The 22,191-nt window shown below is 43.0% G+C and overlaps 1 protein-coding gene across 3 annotated transcripts in view; it reads left to right on the forward strand.

The window, feature by feature from the left end:
* Positions 1-4,645, forward strand: part of Cep126 (centrosomal protein 126) — a 56,718-nt gene extending 52,073 nt beyond the window's left edge. The window contains exons 11-12 of one of the 3 annotated variants that reach the window (XM_075966840.1): positions 194-279; positions 4,152-4,645. In XM_075966840.1, the coding sequence (XP_075822955.1) occupies positions 194-279; positions 4,152-4,224 (159 nt within the window). In that variant the 3' untranslated portion in view covers positions 4,225-4,645. The remainder of the gene's footprint in view (positions 1-193; positions 280-4,151) is intronic. The other 2 variants (XM_075966842.1, XM_075966841.1) reach the window with 2 other exon arrangements.
* Positions 4,646-22,191: the final 17,546 nt, after the last annotated feature.

Consider the following 22,191-nt stretch of genomic DNA (forward strand, 5'->3'; position numbering starts at 1 on the left):
TAATGCCCTTATTGTCTGTGCTACTGGGATTATACATAGGAAGCAGTCTCCTGTGCCCATCTGTTGTAGAGTACTTCCCATTTTCTCTTCTATCAGGTTCAGTATTTTCAGATTGATATTGAAGTCTTTGATCCATTTGGACTTGAGTTTTGTGCATGGTGATAGATATGGATCTATTTTCATTCTTCTACAGGTTGACATCCAGTTATGCCAGCACCATTTGTTGAAGATGCTTTCTTTCTTCCATTGTATACTTTTAGCTCCTTTGTCGAAAATCAGGTATTCATAGTTTTGTGGGTTAATATCCGGGTCTTCTATTCGATTCCATTGGTCGACTTCTCTGTTTTATGCAAATACCAAGCTGTTTTCAGTACTGTGGCTCTGTAATAGAGTTTGAAGTCAGGGATGGTTATACCTCCAGACGTTCCTTTATTGTATAAGATTGTTTTGGCTATCCTGGGTTTTTTGTTTTTCCATATAAAGTTGATTATTATTCTCTCAAGGTCTGTGAAGAATTTTGATGGGAATTGCATCGAATCTATAGATTGCTTTTGGTAGAATTGCCATTTTTACTATGTTGATCCTCCCAATCCAAGAGCAAGGGAGATCCTTCCACTTTCTGGTATCCTCTTAAATTTCTTTCTTCAAAAACTTAAAGTTCTTGTCAAATAGATCTTTCACTTCCTTGGTTAGAGTTACCCCAAGATATTTTATGCTATTTGTGGCTATCGTGAAAGGTGATGCTCTCTGATTTCCCTCTCTGCTTCATTATCCTTTGTGCATAAAGAGCAACTGATTTTTTGGAGTTGATCTTGTATCCTGCCACATTACTAAAGGTATTTATCAGCTGTAGGAGTTCTTTGGTAGAGTTTTGGGGGTCGCTTATGTATACTATCATATCATCTGCAAATAACAAAAGCTTAACTTCTTCCTTTCCGATACGAATCCCCTTATGTTGTCTTATTGCTATTGCTAGAACTTCAAGCACTATATTGAAGAGGTGTGGAGAGAGTGGACAGCCTTGTCGTGTTCCTGATTTTAGTGGGATGGCTTTGAGTTTCTCTCCATTTAATTTGATGTTAGCTGTCGGCTTGCTGTAAATAGCTTTTATTATATTTAGGTATGACCTTTGTATCCCTAATCTTTCCAAGACCTTTATCATAAAGTGGTGTTGAATTTTGTCAAATGCTTTTTCAGCATCTAATGAAATGATCATATGGTTTTTTTCTTTCAGTTTATTTATATGGTGGATTACATTGATAGATTTGCATATGTTGAACCAACCCTGCATCTCTGGGATGAAGCCTACTTGATCATAATGGATAATTTTTTTAATGTGTTCTTGGATTCGGTTTGCCAGTATTTTATTTAGAATTTTTGCATCGATGTTCATGAGTGAGACTGGCCTATAATTCTCTTTCTTGGAGTCTTTGTATGGTTTTGGTATCAGGGTAACTGTAGCTTCATAAAAGGAATTTGGCAATGACTCTTCTGTTTCTATATTGTGAAATACATTAAGGAGTATAGGCATTAGCTCTTCTTGGAAGTTCTGGTAGAATTCTGCATTGAAAACATCTTCTCCTGGGCTTTTTTTGGTAGGGAGGTTTTTGATAACAGCTTCTAATTCTTCACAACTTACAGGTCTATTTAGATTGTTCACCTGGTCTTGGTTTAAATTTGGTATATGGTACTTATCTAAAAAAATGTCCATCTCTTACATTTTCCAATTTTGTGGCATACAGGCTTTTGTAATAAGATCTAATGATTCTCTGAATTTCCTCTGTGTCTGTGGTTATGTCCCCCTTTTCATTTCTGATCTTATTAATTTGCATATTCTCTCTGCCGTTTGATTAGTTTGGATAAGGGTTTATCAATCTTGTTGATTTTCTCAAAGAACCAGCTCTTTGTTTCATTGATTCTTTGGATTGTTTTTGTGTTTCTATTTTGTTGATTTCAGCCCTCAGTTTGATTATTTCCAGTCTTCTACTCCTAGGTGAGTCTGTTTCTTTTTTTTCTAGAGCTTTCAGGTGTGCTGTTAAGTCTCCAATGTGTGCTTTCTCTGTTTTCTTTATGTGGGCACTTAGTGCTATGAACTTTCCTCTTAGCACTGCTTTCATAGTGTCCCATAGGTTTGGATATGTTGTGCCTTCATTTCTGTTGAATTTAAGGAAGTCTTTAATTTCTTTCTTTATTTCTTCCTTGACCCAGGGGTGGTTCAGTAGTTGACTGTTCAGTTTCCATGAGTTTGTAGGCTTTCTGGGGGTAGCATTGTTGTTGAATTCTAACTTTATTCCATGGTGATCTGATAGTACACAGGTGGTTACTATAATTTCTTTGTATATATGGATGTTTGTTTTGTTACCAATTATGTGATCAATTTTTGAGAAGGTTCCATGAGATGCTGAGAAGAAGGTATATTCTTTTCTGTTTGGGTGGAATGTTCTATAGATTGTCGGTTAAGTCCATTTGGTTCATTATATCTGTCAGATCTCTTATTTCTCTGTTAAGTTTCTGTCTGGTTGACCTGTCCATTGGGAAAGTGGAGTGTTAAAATCTCCTAATATTAGAGTGTGGGGTTTGATGTATGCTTTGAGTTCTAGTAATGTTTCTTTTACATATGTGGGTGCTTTTATATTAGGGACGTAGATATTCAGGATTGAGACTTCCTCCTGATGAATTGTTCCTGTTTTGAGACTAAAGTGTCCTTCTCCATCTCTTCTGATTGATTTTAGTTTGAAGTCAATTTTGTTAGATATTAGTATAGCCACACCCCCTTGTTTTTTTTCTTTGGACCATTTGATTGAAAAGCCTTTTCCCAACCCTTTATTCTGAGGTAGTGTCTGTCTTTAAGTTTGAGGTGTATTTCTTGTAAACAGCAGAATGTTGGATCCTGTTTTCATATCCATTCTCTTAACCTGTGCCTTTTTATAGGTGAATTGAGTCCATCGATATTAAGTGTCTTATTAGTTTTTAAATTGTGTTCCCCTTTGGTTTTTCAAGACAGGATTTCTGTGTGTAGCCCTGGCTGTCCTGGAATTCACTTAGTAGACGAGGCTGACTTTGAACTAACAGAAATACACCCATCTCTGCCTCTCCTAAGTGCTGGGATTAAAGACATGCACCACCACTACCTGGCTTAAAATAAAATAAATTTAATGATTTTTTTTTAAGAAGCAACTTTATCTTTGACCTAAAATAAATGTTAAACATTCTTAAAGCCTTACATGCTTCCAAGTGCTTTTGTTTAAAAAGGGGGGGGAGGGAGGAAGAAAAAGAGAGAGAGAGAGAGAGGAAAGAAAGAAAGAAAGAAAGAAAGAAAGAAAGAAAGAAAGAAAGAAAGAAAGAAAGAAAGAAAGAAAGAAAGAAAAATTATATTTGGCCATTTACACAACAGATCAACAGATGACAAAAAGCTCCTCTGCATTATGCTGTTTTCTGAGACAGGGCAATGTGTAGTTAGCCTTGAACTCTTGATCCTCCTGCCCTCACCTCCCAAGTGCTGAGGCGATAGGAGTACGCCAGCACACCTGAATTTAGAAAGCTTTTTTTTTTTTTGGTTTTTCGAGACAGGGTTTCTCTGTAGCTTTGGTGCCTGTCCCGGAACTAGCTCTTGTAGACCAGGCTGGCCTCGAACTCCCAGAGATCCGCCTGCCTCTGCCTCCCGAGTGCTGGGATTAAAGGCATGCGCCACCACCGCCTCTTAAGGGCCTGGAGAGGCGCTCAGTGAGTCAAGTCCTTGCTGCACAGCCGGAGGGCCTGAGTTCAGATCCCCAGCCCACAGACCAACAGGATATAGTCTGTGACCCAGCCCTTGGGCATGGAAGCAGGCAGATCTCAGGGCTCCACGGCCAGCCAGTCAGCCAAACGGTCATCTTCAAGTCCAGTGAAGAGACCCTGTCTCAAAAAAGTAATAATAATGTAAATTGGGGTAGAGAAAAGGATGCCTAAAGTACAGGGAGAGACAGGACACCTGCCCACGCACAGCCACAGCCGCACCCCTGCTCTAGGGAAGTTTCTTTGACGCACATTACCGTTAGTAATATAAAGACTGTGAATTATTACGGCCATACGGTGCTCTACATAGAGCAGGACTCGGCATTGTTGATAATATGTACCATGACTCTAAGAGAACACTCTGAACTCTCTTACAGAACAACCAGCCGCGGGCCAGACCGTCTCCTGATGTCGGATCCAGAGTGCAGAGAAAATACTGATCAACTGTGATAGTCACTATTTAGTGAAGTTATTTTTGAGAATTCTGTAAATAAATTCTGTATTTCTGCATTTGTTAATGATTTTAAATACTAGACTTTTATGTTTATAAAAGTAAATCTTAATGTAGGTAATGAAAATGAATTTACTGGCTTATATTTATGCTACAAATTATACTTTATTATGTATTTTCTTGATACATTTTTAATGAATGAAATACTTCATTGTTTTCAATAAGCATGCTAATGGATATAAATTTTCTCTATGTAAAAATAAAAGAGGCTATTTTATTATTCAAATTATGTGTTAAGTATGATAGTAAAGCTTTGTTTTCTGAAATTCTTAATTCTAATACATTTTTGTACACGTATCCAAGAAGCTTATAATAAATAGCATTCCCCCAGAATAATAAAGCTGTTTGTTTAAGACTTTGCAGGAGCTCTGCCTTTTTATGTTACCATAGGGTGAGTTACTAGCTTGCATGCTCAGTAATTAATATTATCATTTTATTCAAGAGTCATCTGTCTCCAAAAAAAAACCTCTGACATTTTAAAAATTCAGCATAAGGACTAGAGTAATGGCTTAGTAGTTAAGAGTCCTTGCTGTTCTTTCAGAGGCCTGGAGTATGTTTCCAGGACCCACTTTGGTGACTCACTACAACCTGTAACCAACTCGAGCTCCAAGGGATCTCACACCTTCTTGTGGCTACCATAGGTGTGTTCACACATATGAGCAAATGCACAAGCACATCCATGTAAACAACATAGTTTTAAAATCCAAAGGGGTCAGATGGCAAATGTGAGAACTGAAGTGTGCTTGATAGCTTTTCTCTAATCAGTACTTTTTATTCACTGTTAGGAAGATCCACTGTACAACTAAACTTGTATTAGAGCTTTTCTCTAATCAGTACTTTTTATTCACTGTTAGGAAGATCCACTGTACAACTAGACTTGTATTAGAGCTTTTCTCTAATCAGTACTTTTTATTCACTGTTAGGAAGATCCACTGTACAACTAGACTTGTATTAGAGGTTTGCTTTCTAAAATACTGAAGCAAAGCCGAAAGTTACATGATCTTTCCAAAGGGTCTATAATGATAAGACCAGTTGTGGTGGTGCATGCCTTTAATCCAGCACTTGGGAGACAGAGGTAGATGTATCTCTGTGAGTTCGAGGCCAGCCTGGCCTACATAGCAAGTTCCAGGACAGCCAGGGCTGTTAGACAGAGAAACCCTGTCTCAAAGAACAAAGCAACCAAAGAAATTATGATCGTCTCTCACTGTTTTACTTCCCTCCAGTACTTTTTGCTTCAGACCCTCATAGAGATTATTTCAGCTCAGTTTCAGCCTGATTTTTTGCTTCTGGTGGGATCTCTGCAGTGAGAATCACACGCCGTATAAAAAGCCCCATCTCTCATTGCTGGAGGAGCTTCCTTTCCTCAGGCCTTAGCCGTGTTGATCTGGTGTCCAGTGTTGTGAGTCCTACTTTGCTGTCGTCTGAGTTGCTGCCTGTCCTCCTGTGACAGTTACATCAAACTATTATTTCCCTCAGTAAAGCCTGTTTCATACCTCCATGCCTGTTCATTCAGTGTTGGAAAGGTCTCTCCACACCCTCCTAATATTCCAGGAATCGTTCATTCACTGTTTTAAATCCTGTGAGGTTGAACTTTGTTCAGTTTTTTTTTCATAATGAATCTCTACTCCTTACTCCAAACAACTGATATATTTGTACAAGAAACTGAAGTTACTTGTAGACATATGTGTCTCTTCTAGGTCAAGAATTCCTGGAAAATCCATATTGTCATTTGTGTAGTCTAAACAACTGAAATGATGATAGACCTAAATCAGAAATAAAGGAGAAAACAGTCAAGCACTCTTCTGTACTGAATCTAGAAAAGAAGATAAGACAGGCTGTAGTTGATATGAGAAATGGAATTTCAAATACTTAAAATAAGCTGTGAGATGGTTATCAATTACTGCATGAAATCCGGATGGCAGTCGGAAGATAGGAGGGACGGAGGAGCTCGGAGAAACTGGCGTTTGAACAGAGGTCTGAAGTCAGGAAGGCAGCTTTGGCGCTGGGGGGATGGCGCTCACACATAATACAAAGTCCAGACACCGGACCGAGTTTGAGCCTTTCGGAGTCCTCTGTATGTTCTAGTAGAGAGAAAACAGCATGGGCTGAGGAAGGGCCCGGGACAAGCTCTTCCAGGAATCAGGGTCTCCTTAATAACAGCAATGGTAATAAGCAGACAGTAATGAAGATATTTTGAATTCTTATTTTCTGATAAATTTTGATGAAGTATAGAGTGGAAAGAAGTCCAGTATGATTGTACTGGTGACTGTGGCCAGGCTGGCTGTGAGAACGGTGGAAATCCTGGGGTGGAGTACACGAGAGCCAAGAGTATCTGTTTTAAAAAACACATCTTTTTTTTTTTTTTTTTTTTTTGGTTTTTCGAGACAGGGTTTCTCTGTGGCTTTGGAGCCTGTCCTGGAACTAGCTCTGTAGACCAGGCTGGTCTCGAACTCACAGAGATCCGCCTGCTTCTGCCTCCCGAGTGCTGGGATTAAAGGTGTGTGCCACCATCGCACGTCTTACATTTTGATTTTTCTATCAGCTGTCCCCATGGTGACTTGGCTAATTATTCCCTGAGACACTTGTGTCTGGAATGCAGGGACAGATGGACATAGAACTGGGGAGTTGTCAGTGTCCCCTGATGTAAATAGCCGTAAGACTGAATGAGATGACCTTAAGGGAGGAGTCGTGAGAGATTGGCGGCTATTACAGAGGAGCACTGCCACATCTAGCTTCCAGTGGTGTTTTCTTCTGTGTAGAAACCCAAGCAACACCAAAACACTGAAGGAGTAATAGTACACGCTACAAAACTGTGAGATAAGATACAGAATCAACATAAAAAATTAGTGGTGTTAGTGACTTATCTGAAACAGAAATGAAGCAACATCCCTTTATAATAGCCGTCAAAAAATAAATAAAATAGCTAGGACTACACTTACCAAAGAGGTGAAAGATTATAATGACAATGAAAAGGCATTAACCAAAGAAATTAAACGGAGCCGGGCGGTGGTGGCGCAAGCCTTTAATCCCAGCACTCAGGAGGCAGAGGCAGGCGGATCTCTGGGAGTTCGAGGCCAGCCTGGTCTACAAGAGCTAGTTCCGGGACGGGCACCAAAGCTATAGAGAAACTCTGTCTGGAAAAACCAAAAAAAAAAAAAGAAGAAGAAGAAAAGAAAGAAAGAAAAGATAAAAAGAAATTAAAGGGAAAACAAAAATCTTGAAAGGAATCTTGCCTTGTGTTCATGAGTTAGAATAATAAATATTATTGACCAGACTACACAAGCAGTTTAGATATTTAATGCACCCCTATCCAGAATACCAATGGCATTCTACATAGAACTAGAAAATACACCCAAAAATTTGTTTCAAACTCCTCTAAAAATAAAAATAGCAAAAAGTATTTTTAGCAAAAGTTCTAAAGTATGACTTTAAAATATACCACAAAGCTTTAGTAATCAAAAGTTCACTATGAGCATAAAAACAGGCGTGCACAGCACAGTGTCAGAACCCAGGGCGTGGGCTAGGACCGCAGCCACCAGTCTCTTACAGTGTTACTATGGACGTTCACTGAGACTGGACAATCTGCTCAACGACAGTTTTATAGGAATTACAGTCCTCCTGAATATTTGTCCTAACTCACTTTTGGAAACAAGTAAAAATTAGCAGATCTCTGAGAATTCTAAACCTGAATAAAGATTCAGTACAAAATTAACTCATGATAGGTTCAAAGGGGTCAACTAGATAGCTCAGTAGATAAAAGCACTTGCCACCAAACCTGGCAACTCTAGGACCCACACGGTGGAAGAAAAAGACAACTACACCGTCCTCTTATCAAGTAATAGAGCAACCTTCTTACATACCAAACCCAGTTCCCATTACCTCCCCTCCTACACTTCCTTAGAGAGGGTAAGGGAATCGACAAAGTAGCACATTTGCTTTGAGGCAAGACCAAGGTCCTCACCATTATATCTAGGCTGAGCAAGGTATCCCTCCAAAGAGAATGCATTTCAAAGAGCCAGTACAAGCAGGGATAAATCCTGGTCCCACTGCCAATGGCCCCACAAACTGCCCAAGACACAGAACTATCACCCACATTCAGAGGACAAAAAACTGCCCAAGACACAGAACTATCACCCACATTCAGAGGGCCTAGTTTGGTCCTATGCAGGGTCTCATCCTGTGTCCTCTCTCCCTACCAACCCCCCACACCCCACACCCTGCTGTCAGTGCAGAGTCAGTGAGCTCCCACTAGCTCAGGTAAGCTGTTTCAGTGGGTATCCCATTAGGTCTTGACCCCTTTGCTCATTATTGCTCCTCCCTCTCTTAGACTGGACTTTGGGAGCCCAACCAGCATGCAAATGAAGTTTTAAAGTCCTGTAAATTGGTATTAAGCTGTTGCCTGAGTACTAATGTAGTGTACTGCCCTCTAGGGGTGAAAGAAAAATAAACATTCCTGTCAGACAACACTGGTAGATTTGGTTCAGTTGGATTTAAGTTTGGTTTTATAGTTGAAAACACAAAGATTTTTTCTTTTTTTCCTTTGTGTGCATTCATTGCACTCTGGTATATAGGACATTTTCACATGGCTTATACATTGCCCCCATACTTCCCCTGCCTTCCCTCCCCACCTCTCCTCCTCCAGACAGCCCTTTTTGTTCACCTACTCAGTTTTCTTTCTAGTTTTGCACCCTTCATAAATTTCCCAACCAAAGTGTTCTGAGGAGAGCTTCCAGACACTGGAGCAATTAAAACTACATTCTGGAACTGGGGAAACACTTGATCCAACAAAAAAAAAAACAAAATGTAAATACAGACTCATTCTGTATTCTTAAGAATGAAGAGATACCTTATTTCTTATTTAATGTAATGTTGAAAGCCTCTATTAAAGCCTGTTTCAAAAAAACAAACAAACAGAAAGAAAGAAAAACTTTAATTGGAAATTAGAAACAATTGGAAGTTTGTTTGTTTGTTTGTTTGTTTGTTTTAATAGAGCTGAAACAAAGCAGGGTGTTTGATAGAAGGGTGATCTGATTCCCACATATATGTACACAAAATAAGCGTAAACAAAAGTTAATCTGGTGTGTGCACACATTGGAATGTAAAAATAAAAAATAACATGATACAAAGTGGATAAGTCGTTAAATGATTGTGGTGAGTGGAAGGAGGCCGACCTGAAAGGCCATGTATTGCGTGAAGGCATTCTTCTGGAAATGGATGGCTATTCCCAGGGCTATGAGTATGAAACGGGAAATGTGTGCAAATAGATATGCTCTTTCCAGTTGCTTATGCAAACATTCTCCAGTAAATGTTAGCATTTCGAGTCTGCGGATGCTTTAAAAGCCATTGAATTATGTAACATATGGACACTGTGGTATTTGAATTACATTTCTTTCGTTCCTTTTTTCGTTTGTTTTTGTTTCTGTTTTTCCAAGTCAGGGTTTCTTTGTGTAACTGTCCTGAAACTCCTTCTGTAGAGCAAGCAGGCTGTCCTCAAACTCAGAGATCTGCCTGCCTCTGCCTCTGGAGTGCTGGGATTAAAGGTGTGCGCCACCACCTGGCTGAATTACATTTCTATATATCCATTAGTTAAAATAATAGAACCACAAAAGATGTAATTATTTTTATTTATTTATTTATTTATTTATTAAGGATTTCTGCCTCCTCCCCGCAACCGCCTCCCATTTCCCTCCCCCTCCCCCGATCAAGTCACCCTCCCTCATCTGCTCGAAGAGCAATCAGGGTTCCCTGACCTGTGGGAAGCCCAAGGACCGCCCACCTCTATCCAGGTCTCCTAAGGTGAGCATCCAAACTGCCTAGGCTCCCCCAAAGCCAGTACATGCAGTAGGATCAAAAACCCACTGTGATTGTTCCTGAGTTCTCAGTATTCCTCATTGTCCTCTATGTTCAGCTAGTCCGGATTTATCCCATGCTTTTTCAGACCCAGGCCTGCTGGCCTTGGTGAGTTCCTGATAGAACATCCCCATTGTCTCAGTGTGTGGGTGCACCCCTCGCGGTCCTGAGGTCCTTGCTCGTGCTCCGTCTCCTTCTGCTCCTGATTTGGACCTTGAGATTTCTGTCCCGTGCTCCTCTGTCTCTGTCTCCTTTTATCGCCTGATGAAGGTTAATGTTCATGAGGATGCCTATGTGTTTGTCTTTGGGTTCACCTTCTTACTTAGCTTCTCTAGGAACATGCATTATAAGCTCATTGTCCTTTATTTATGGCTAGAAACCAAATATGAGTGAGAACATCCCATGTTCCTCTTTTTGGGTCTGGCTTACCTCACTCAGGATAGTGTTTTCTATTTCCATCCATTTGTATGCAAAATTCAAGAAGTCCTTGTTTTTTACTGCTGAGTAATACTCTAATATGTATATATTCCATACTTTCTTCATCCATTCTTCCTTTGAAGGGCATATAGGTTGTTTCCAGGTTCTGGCTATTACAAACAATGCTGCCATGAACATAGTTGAGCATATACTTTTGTTGTATGATAGGGCCTCTCTTGGGTATATTCCCAAGAGTGGTATTGCTGGATCCAGGGGTAGGTTGATTCCGAATTTCAAAAGATGTAATTAAAAAGAAGAAGCAATGAGATCTGTAGGGCCAAAGAAAAAAGTAAAACTAGAAAAGAAAGAAATGGAAAAAAAATGAAATAATTCAAGAACAAGTATTTTCTATTATAAATAAAGGAGAGAGCAGGGCAAGGCAGCTCATACCTATAGTCCCAGCACTCAGGAGGCAGAGGCAGAAGAATCAGGAGCCTAAACTCCATTCTAATTTACATACCGATTGCTAATAAAAATGGGTTGGCTTTTCTTTGAAACAAATATACAATTTTAAAGGCTGGATATTAAAGCAGGCATGGTGGCACTTGCCTGAATTCTAATACTTGGATGTTGAGGAGGGAGGGATGGGTATCCAAGGACATCCTGAGCTACACAGTACATTAGAGGCCAGCATAGACTGGACTGTGAGACGGTCTCAAAACACCCATGCAAACACCATAAACAATAGCTTTTTAAAGATATGGGTTAAAATTTAAAGCTATCAAAAAGTCTATTGTAACCAACAGTGAAGTAAGGATATTTCTCCTTGACTTGAGAAAAAAACAGATCATAAGAGGAATTTCTTTTTTAAAAAGTAACCGTTGAAGTCTCTGGCTAATGTGGTAATTCTAGGAAAACCTAGTTGATCTCCCCTGGAACTGGCGCTTGTAGCCCAGGCTGGCCTCGAACTCACAGAGATCCCCTTGCCGCTGCCGCCCGAGTGCTGGGATTAAAGGCGTGCACCACCACCACTGCCTGGCCTAGTTGATCTCTTCTAATGCACACATCTGTTACTTGTTCAGATTGCTTTCCAAACGTGCTTACTGAGGGAAGGTGTGCCCAGCCAGGAAGCCGAGACAGGCCTAGGCCCACCAAAGCGCCAGCCCAAAGTCTCCTTTCTGAAAGCAAGAGTGTGTCTGACTTAACCATGGAGCTGTCTCATTGCCTTCCAGTCATTTCCACGGGTAATCAGTGAGAAATTACAGATTTTATTGAAGATGCTACATTAAAAAAAAAAGATTTATGTATTCTACAGTATTCTGCCTACATGTACACCTGCACGCCAGAAGAGGGCGCCAGATCTCATTACAGATGGCTGTGAGCCACCATGTGGTTACTGGGAATTGAACTCAGGACCTTTGGAAGGGCAGCCAGTGCTCGAAACCTCTGAGTCTTCTCTCCAGGCCCCCTGAAGATGCTACTTTTTTTTTAAGATTTATTTATTTATTATGTATGCAACATTCTGCCTCCATGTATGCCTGCTGGCCAGAAGAGAGCGCCAGATCTCATTACAGATGGCTGTGAGCCACCATGTGGTTGCTGGGAAATGAACTCAGGACCTATGGAAGAACAGTCAGTGCTCTTAACCTCTGAGCTATCTCTTCAGCCCCTGAAGATGCTACTTCTAAAATTGTTTTTGAATTCACTTTGTAAATCAAATGAAGCAAGAAGTTAAATGTCTGGAAAGAGCTCCCAAGTCGGTCCTTTACAGAGCTCTCCTGGCACAGTCAGTGATTTTAAATCATCTTGGAAGTTTGCCTTTTATAAAGTTGACTTTCTTTTTTGATTATGTGAATGGCTGTGTGTCTGTGAGTGCAGGTGTCCCCAGGGGTAGAAGAGTGTCAGATTCTCTGGTACTGTGACAGGTGGCTGTGAGCCACATGTGCTGGGGACTATAGGATCAGGACAGTTCTTAACCCTGAGCCTTCTCTTCAACCTCTTGTGACTTCCTCTTACAGCATAGGGACCAAAACTATCACATGAAACGTTTCATTTTTTTTCTTAAATATTCATTAAATGTCTACTAGCATCTTAAGTATTCTGCAACTTTTAATTTCTCAACCAAAATGAGTAACTCACTTGTTCAATCCATTTTTCCTTAACAAAGCTTATTTTACCATGCTAAGAAAAATATGTGAGAGTAGTTTGCATTCTCTCTTGACATTCTTACTTTATAGTATTGTAACAATTTGCAAGAAAATAAAAATCATGTAGTTGTAGTAGTAGGCCTCACTGGAGGTTGAGGCAGGAGCATTGAGAGGCCAGCTCAGGCTACATGGGACCCTGTCTCAAAATCTGATGGGGTGGGGACAGGTGGGATTGGGGGGCAGGTGGGATTGGGGGGCAGGGTTGAGGAAGTGGCTCAGGGGGTAAGGACATTTGTTATGCGAGTGTGAAGATGAGTTCTAACTCCCAAATCTCGTGTGAAAATGACTGTGTGTGCTGTGTCTGTAAGGCCAGCATGGGCAGGCAGGGACTGGACAGCCAAGTCAGCCAGCCTAGTGGGAACAGGAGCTCGGGGTCAGTGAGAGAGCTATCCAGAGGCCATAAAATGAAGAGAGATGAGAAAGACACCGATACATACACTGCCCTGCTCCGTCATCTGCAGGCACAGGCACACTCACCGCACACACTCACACACGTTTTATAAACAAATATTCATAAGTTATTAAAAAGAGGGAGAGAAGAAAAGTGATGAAAGGAGAGAGGGAAGGAAGGAAGGAGGGAGAAAGGAGGAGGAAGGAGGAAGGAAGGAAGGAAGGAAGGAAGGAAGGAAGGAAGGAAGGAAGTTGCATTATTTCTCTGACTAGTATTTGCTCTTGCTTAAAAACCTGTACCCTACACTTCTTTTACTAAGGAATTCTTTTTTCCCAGAAAGTGTAAAACATTTTTATTACTACTCTGTGTGAGACAGACAGAGGAGTGGGAGAGAATGCCCATGTCCTTGAGCCTAAACCTTAAGGTAACGTGACTGCTCTTTTTTTGTCTAGAAAAGACATTTATAAGATGATACAAGAGGCAGTGTGAAATGATTTTTTGTTACATATAGTCACTTACTTGTATGTGGGAACAGAGGAAGGGAGTGGGGGTGAGAGACAGAGAGCTCACCACAGCACCCGTTGTCAGAGGACAGCTTGCCAGTCAGTTCACCCTTTCCACTATGCATGTACCAGGGCTGGAGCTCAGCTCGGTTTCTAGCTAGTTCTCGAACCCCAAGTACGGTGGCTCGGAACTGCCTGTACCTCCAGCTCCCAGGGATCGGTGCCATCCTCTGTCCTCCATGGGACACACACAAACATTATACACACTCACAGACACACATACACATAAATAAAATAAATATTTGATTTAAAAAAATAAAGAGGACTTTCCTGTTCTCTGTAGATCTAGCATTGCCTGTATCCTGGAACAGGCCTGAAGCATTCCCATGCCAAAGCACTGTGCTGTCTCCATACCTCTGCCCCAGCTGCTGGCCTAGGTCTCCCACAAGGAATGACAGATGCCAGGTGCAGTACTGACAATGATGATGGTAGTATAATAAGAGTTACTATTTTAAGCATATACATGCTATTTTACCATTCTAAACATTTCTGGAGGTTTTTCATTCAAGTCCCTAAAGAAAACTTTTGTAGGTACTGAAAGACCCTCGACAAGGACCTTTTTTTTCGGGAGGAGACCTCCCCAACGCCAAGGAACAGGCCGAGACAGCACGGATGCAAATCGCAAGAGGTTTATTGAGTAGACACAGGTACCTGCGGGCGGCAAGATCTCTCGGAAGACTTGCGTGCCTGCCAACTGGAGGGCGGGCTTTTTATAGGGAAGAGCAAAAAGCAAGTTTACAGAAGCAAAAGCGTGGTTATCGGAATGAGGCGGGGGGGGGCATGAATGGTTTCCTCTCTCAGCATGGATGTCTGGCAACAGTCATCCTGTTCCTATCTTATAGATATCCTGTTTTGCAGTCAACCTGCTTTGTTGATGTCCTATCTTATCGATAGCCCGCCTTGCAGTCTTCCTATCTCATAGACATCCTGCTCTCTCAAGCACATGGGATGTTCTTACGAGAGCAGGCTGGCTGCTGATCAGGAGAATATTTTTTTTTAAGCAAACAGGACGTTCCCCCGGGAGCATGCTAGCTGTGGGTTTTGAGGAGGGGGTCTGTAGGGTCTTTCAGGTACAAAACCTAAAGATGCTATTTCTGGAGTCACCGTCTTTGCATCCAATAAAAAATACAGACAACAGCTGCCAAGAAAGTGTTAGGAGATATTGAGCTTTTCTTCTCTTGCTCTCTCTCTCTCTCTCTCTCTCTCTCTCTCTCTCTCTCTCTCTGTGTGTGTGTGTGTGTGTGTGTGTGTGTGTGTGTGTGTGTGTGTTGGCCTACATTTGCCTTAACACCACTGTGGAAGTCAGAGGACAATTTATAGAGCTCATTCTCTATTTCTTTGTGTGAGCCCCAGGGGGAGCCTCCTCGTGGGAATCATGGACCCTAGAATGTCCCCACCCTATCTGCTCTATTGCGTCCACACTGGTTTTACTTTACTTCATCTGGGCAGCTCAAAGTATGCCCTCAGCTCCACATTCCGGAACATCGAGCTTTACTTATCTGAGATGGATCATGGAATACCATGCTGATCAACACTGGGTTCTCTGGGATGAGGTGGGTAATGGAATGCCAAGCAGAGAAGCCCTGGTTCCTGGGATGCCGGCATGGGTGCAGATCTTAATGAACCTGAAGAGTGCCTGGATCTGGCGGCGGTGCTGTGTATCAGCCCTCTCTTCAAGACCCGCCTGATCAACTAGGAATTGCGTCTAGTCAACTCTGGATTTTCAACTTAGCACTTCATTCAAGCAAAATAAATACAGACTTACATCACTGCTTCTGATGGGGAATTACTTTCCTTTCTCTCTAGTTTTTGTTTTTATGTGTTTGTTTGGAAATTCGTCACATTTCTTATCTAGCCAAGGCCCCTTCGCAGTCTACCAGGGAGTCTGTTGAACTCCTAGTCTCTCTTCCCGCCCTCTCAGAGGCCTTGACTGCTTTGAACTGGTGGAGAGGCAGCAGCCAGCGTGACTCAGGGGCTTCTCTCTGAGGAGCCACAATAAAACTGAGAATATCAGATAGCCATTTGGTGATGGTGTCTATCTCTACAGTTTATAATATGAGCCAAGTAGCATCTCAATGACATGGTGGTCTTCAAAAGAAATCCCAGGACAAAAATCCCAAACTGATACCATCTTCAGAAGAAACCCAAGAAGAGCCCCCAAAATAATACAGTCAAGGGATCTTGCTTGAGATTGTTTTCTCTGCCAGTCAAAGATTTAAAAGGCTGGAAAAGTCTGGAGTACAAGAGATGGTGCAGAGAAAGCTCAGACAGCAACTGACAGAATCAGCCCTTGAGAAAGGTGTTTGTTGGGCGAGGAAACACATGCACACAGCAGCACAAGGAGGAAAAGACCCCGCCGCCAGCGAGGCAGCCTGGCTGCCTAGGTTCTGAATTATTCGTTGGCTTCCTAGTGATGCTGGTGATTTCTATTCTGGACCCTTTAATTTGGAGTTGCTTCCAGAAGTTGAGTTCCTGTTCTTTTGACGTTAGTGCCCCTGTGGTCTGGTGAGCACACACATCCTGCTTGTGACACTGTAATGGTGCTGGTGGGCACGAGGTTCACTCCTAAGAAGCCAACTGTTAGTTTGGGAGTTTTGAAGTTCTTTTACTAATTCTTGTTAACATAGAAGTCTTGAGTGTGTTGACCCCTTCAAGAGTCTGCTTCTGCACTCTAGGTCTCACGAAGATGAATTGCTGTGGAAAACCATCAACATTAAAAAAAAACAAAAAAAAAACTTGTTTTGTTTTGTTTCAAGACAGCGTTTCTTGGGGTAGCTTTGGCTGTTCTGGAACTCACTCTCTAGATTAGGCTGTCTCTGCCTCCCAAATGCTGGGATTAAAGGCATGCACCACGACCACCTGGCAACATTTAAACTTTTTTGTTTTATTTTTATGTATATGAGTATTTTTCCTGTATGCGTGTATATGTACCGCATGGATGCCTACTACCCAAAGAGGCCAGAAATGGTTGTTAGATTGCCTGTAACTGGAACAAGAGGTCATTGTGAGCCATCACGTGGGTGCTGGGAAATGAATAATTTGGGTCCTCTGCGAGCAAGCGCAGCCAGTACTCTTAATCACAGAACTCTCTCCAGCCCCAACCGTCAGCATTTAAAGGTGCCTTGAAGAATTTCTGTAACGATGGTAAATCTCTCCGCCATCACAGTAATCTAAACCAAGCCAAGTTAAAAATGAAAGACCAAGTTTATGGGGCAAAAAACCTTGCAGGGTGATCTTCTAGACCCAGACCCCTAGAGATGAGACGGGAGTGGGTGCCAGAAAAAAACCACACCGTTAGTTCAGGAGACAATTTAAAAGCCCTGTAGGCGGGGTCTTGAGTAGCTCCGTGGAAGGAGCCACTGCTTGGGTTTTCTGAAGACATGATCTGGAGAGAGATGGAGCCCTCCCCCACTCCCCTCACACCCCCGCCCCAGCAGATTTTCCAGTTCCCAGCTAAACAAATGCAAGACCTTATGCTCCTTCCCCAGCACCAAACATAATTGGATTTGATTTAATGGTACAAGCCAGTAACCCCAGCACCAAGGGGCAGGAAAAGGGGGGGGAGACACGACACAACACGGGACAGGAGGATTGATTGTGAAAAAAAGAAAGTTGGTTTTTTTCTTTCTTTTCTTTTTTTTTTTTTTTTTTTTTTTGGTTTTTAGCTTTGGAGCCTGTCCTGGAACTAGCTCTTGTAGACCAGGCTGGCCTCGAACTCACAAAGATCCACCTGCCTCTGCCTCCCGAGTGCTGGAATTAAAGGCATACGCCACCATCGTCCGGCTTTGGTATGGTGACTTTTTCTAATCACAGACTAAATTGATGGTGGAAAACCTAAGTTGAAGCTCCTATGGTTTTGATTTTCCCTTAACCATCCCAGTGTGCTGAACCCGTACTTGTGACTCCCCCATCAAAATCCCATTGAGTTCAGAATAAGTTTTAGAGAAAAAGGTTTATTTAAAGCTAGCAACACCAAGACCATGGAGACCATCAGAAACAAAAACCGGTGCAGCTAAGGCCTGGAGGCACAAGACTTCCTCATGGAGTTCTTAGGACACAAATCAGATAGGTGGACACCAAGTTTGCTAAAAACTTTTTTGGGAGTTTAAATTCAAGGTCATCCTCGGCTACATAATAAATTCCAGGCTGGCTTGTGCTGCATAAGATTCTGTCCATAAATAAATAACTTTTCAAAATGTTTATTCCTGAACTGCCGTGGTTCTTTGTTTCCTTGTGTTTGATGATGTTGTGTGTTAACGTGAGTTTATTGTGGCTCACAGTTTGGAGGTGTCAGGCCATGACTACAGACACCATCGCATGAGGTCTCTGGTGGTTTAAGTGAGTAGCTCGGCATGGCAGAAGCATCACACAATAGAGCTGTGTGGCCTGGGTGTAAAGGGAAGAAGACGGGCACTGGGCCCCACTGTTCCCTTTGGAAGCAAGCTCCCAGGAATTAGGAGACCTCCATAGCATGAAGTTAGTCACTAAACCTCTAGCATATGGACCCTTGGGGAACATTCTATAGCCAAACAACAGCAAAGTGCTTTTTTGTTTTGTTCCACAGGTATACCTTCATCTTCATACAAGTTCATCGATGGAAATGTAGAGTGGGATAGAACGTAAATAGAAAGTCCCCGGGAGAACTAGGGAGAGAGCACAGTGTCTTATTTGGGTTTCTGTTGCTATGATGAAACACCACGATCAAAGCAAACTTGGGTTTCAAACCTGGGACAACATGTCAAAGTGGACACCAGCCACCAGGTTCTCCCTGCACCCCTCAGCCCCTATCTGTTGACAGGGCACTCCTGGCTAGCACACCCCACCCACTACCCTGACCTCTCCAGCCCAGGGGCTAGGCTGCTCTTCCTCCAGCTGCTGTTCACTATATAATCCAGTCACTGCAGCTACAAGTCTACTCTCTTTGGGCCTCCTGACTACCGTATCTGGTCCCATTGCCCCTCCCCACCCTCAGCCCCCATAACCCAGGGTCATGTTTGCCCGGACACTCCCAGATGTTCTGCACATGGCTATGCCCCTCCACATATCTATAGTAATTTTCTTCTCCACCACACCTAGGAGCAGTCACGTCCTTTCCTTTTTATTTTTTTTTCCATTCATGGGGAGGAAAGGGTTTCTTCAGCTTACACTTCCACATCACAGTTCAGCAGCAGAGGAAGTCAGGACCGGAACCCAAGCAGAGCAGGAACCTGGAGGCAGGTGTTTAGGTGGAAGCCCTATTCCCATCCACACATACCCAAAAAGGTTGGAATGTTTGCAATCTCCAGTTGGGTGAGGGTGAGGGCATCCAGAAGCCCCTCCAATGGTGACCCCCCCCCAGATGCCTGGGACCTAGACTACTGGCTGTTTAAGACCTGGTCTATAGGTCTGCCGTGTGCTCTCCTAGCTCGTGAATTGAGGGCCATCCCGAAGTGCTCTGCTCTGCATTGCTGTTTATTAAATCTGGATTTATTAATTCAGCTTGATATGGAGGAACCCAGCAACTGGGGATCTGATCCCTAACATCAGGAACGGAGGCAAAGGCCATAGAGGGAGCTCCTCACTGGCTTGCCCACCAATGGCTTGCTGAGCCTGACCACCAGCCCTGGATGACTCCACCCACCTTGAGCTGGGCCCTCTCCCATGAATCACTAATCTTAGGGAGGCATTTACTCAAGTGAGGCTCCCTTCCCTCTGATTGACATAAAACTAGCCAGCACCTATGAACAGCACTCAGGTTATAGGGTGTTGGCCTCACAAGCAGAAAAGCTGAGTTTGAATCCCCAGCACCCACATGGAAAACAGGTCTGTGCCTGTAACCCCAGTCTGGGAAGGCAGAGACAGGAAGTCCTGGGTTTACTGGTCTACCAGAAGCCAACCTAGCCAAAAGTGACCCTGGGGGAGGACTTTGGACATGTTTCAGTGGGCAAAGAGTTTCAGCGCAAGCATGAGAACTGGAGTTCAGATTCACACAAATGTCAACTCTAATCCAGGCACTGAAGGCAGAAATGGGATCTCCAGAACAAGCTGGATGCCTAGACTCACCTAGGTCAGATGGGAGACCCTGCCTCAACACACACATACACGCACACGCACACACACGCACACACATGCATGCACGGAAGAGCACAGTTGAGGAAACCCAACAGCAACCTATGGCCTCCACACTAGCACGCACACCTGTCCACGTGCACGCACACACACACATTGATGCTGCTTCCAGTTTGGAGCAGCTGGAAAGGAAACTGCCGACCAAGATCACTCAGTCTAAGTCACTGGACAGGGTCTTCTATCTGAGCAGCTTTCCTCTTTATATGGTTCATGTTCGGGGCCTCGCTGAAGAAACTTTTGCTAACTCAATAGATTTTTCTCCCATTTGTTTTTTCACAGGAGTTTCACAATTTTAGATTTTTGCTTCTTCTAAGTTTAGTACATTTTGAGTTTGTTTTGTAAAAGACACAGTATGATTCGAAATTGTCTATTTATATTATTTATATAATCATTCCATTTGTTTGAAAAGGACTCTTTTCTCCATTTTCCCACTGTCTAGCACCTACAATAAGTCCATGATCCATGGTCCAGTGAGACACCAGAGGTGCAACAAGGTCCTTCAAACAAGGCCACGCACCCGTGGTAAGAAGAACTGATTATAATCAAAACAAAGTGGGAGAGAAATCCCAGCACTCGAGAGGCTGAGACCAATTCCCACAGCTGTCCTCTGACCTACACACACACAGGTCCAGGGGAGAAGTGATGGAAGGTTGGACAGGAGCTGAGCAGAGTAACGATGCAATTTTGTTTTAATTGGCATTTCCCTAAGGACCAAGGTGTCAGCTCTCTCTTATGCTGTTTTCGTTCCATTTATCCCCTGTGGTGAGTGTCTTTTCAAACCACTAAGTCATTCTTCTTGACTTTCTTTTTGACGCTAGGATCTATACTCCCTGGGCAGCATAAAACAAGGGAGGGGCCGGGCAGTGGTGGCGCACGCCTTTAATCCCAGCACTCGGGAGGCAGAGGCAGGCGGATCTCTGTGAGTTCGAGACCAGCCTGGTCTACAAGAGCTAGTTCCAGGACAGGCTCCAAAACCACAGAGAAACCCTGTCTCGAAAAAACAAAAACAAACAAACAAAAAAAAAAAAAAAACAAGGGAGCGACAAGATGTTGTGTGGCTTTGTAGTTTAAGGTCTGATGACGGAGACCATTGGGAGACTCTCCCAGCCATTTTACATCTTCGGTGATCCATCTATTCTGACCATGTGTCCTTTTTCAGATAGCTTATTTCTATGATCCCGTGGGGGACTTTAAACAGAATGACAGGATCTTTTAGCAGGTATGTGCAGTGCTCTGAGCTGAGCAGTGGCCATGAAATAAAGGCAGAATGAGAGCTCAGCGAGGAGCTCATTGTCCAAACGGGAACAGACATGGAATATTCTAGGAACAGTTCACAGAAACTGTACAAGGAAAAGATAAGAATCCAATGTCTTTTTATGTACATATTATTAATTTCTTTAGGTTACATTTTTGTTTTGTGTGCCTGAGTGTGGAAATGTATGGGCACTTGTACCACGGCACATGTATGGTTATCAGGAGCCCTTACCCGCTATGTCATCTCACCAGCCTGTACACAGGGTGTGTAGCTCTGGTTGACCTAGAAGTCCCTATAAATGTAAATGAGGCTAGCCTTAAATTTGTGGTAATCCTCCTGCCTCTGCCTCGCCAAAGCCGTAATTACAGGTTTGGGATGCCACACCCACGTGGTTTTGTTTTATTACTGTATTTGAGGCCAGTCTCCTCCTGTAGGCCAGGCTGAATACACAACAGTCTCGCGCCTTTGTCTCCTGAGTACTAGGTTATAAGTGTGATCACTATGCTAGCTATTAGGTGTTTTGGTTTGGTTTTGAGACATGGTATTGCTACACAGCCCAGGTTCCCCTAATTCCTATACTTTGGACTCCAACCGTGAAGCCTCTGGATAACTGGGAAGATGGAGGAGAGGCAGGAGGGGAGGTGGCTAATGTTGACCAGGGGAAGTGAGTCTGGCCGGACACCAATGTCGCATATTAAGAAGGCCTTGATAGATAAGCTAGAAGTCCCAGATTTTAAAAATTAGCCTATGGATGGTGTCTTAGTCACTTATCTATTGCTGTGAGAAGGCAAGTGACAAGAAAAGAGAGTTTGAGGGACTCACAGTTTCAGAGGGTGGGGAGCAGGGCAGGAAGCCTGCAGACCCTGGAGCAGGAGCTGAGAGCTCACATCCAGATCCACAGAAGCAAGGGAGCGGACTAATAGGGGTGTGGGCTTCTGAAACCCCAGGTTCTAGTTTACTGGTTCTGGGTAGCAGAGGGACATGTGAGGGACAGTTCATTCAAAGGAGGGTATCAGGGATCAGTTCTCTACAGGATGATATACTCAGGGCAGAGGGAGAAACAGACGTCACCACCGTGGAAACACGGCACGTGGTGGCGAGTCAGAGAGCAAATG

Source organism: Microtus pennsylvanicus, chromosome 3 (assembly GCF_037038515.1).
Source record: "Microtus pennsylvanicus isolate mMicPen1 chromosome 3, mMicPen1.hap1, whole genome shotgun sequence".
NCBI classification, from domain to species: domain Eukaryota; kingdom Metazoa; phylum Chordata; class Mammalia; order Rodentia; family Cricetidae; genus Microtus; species Microtus pennsylvanicus.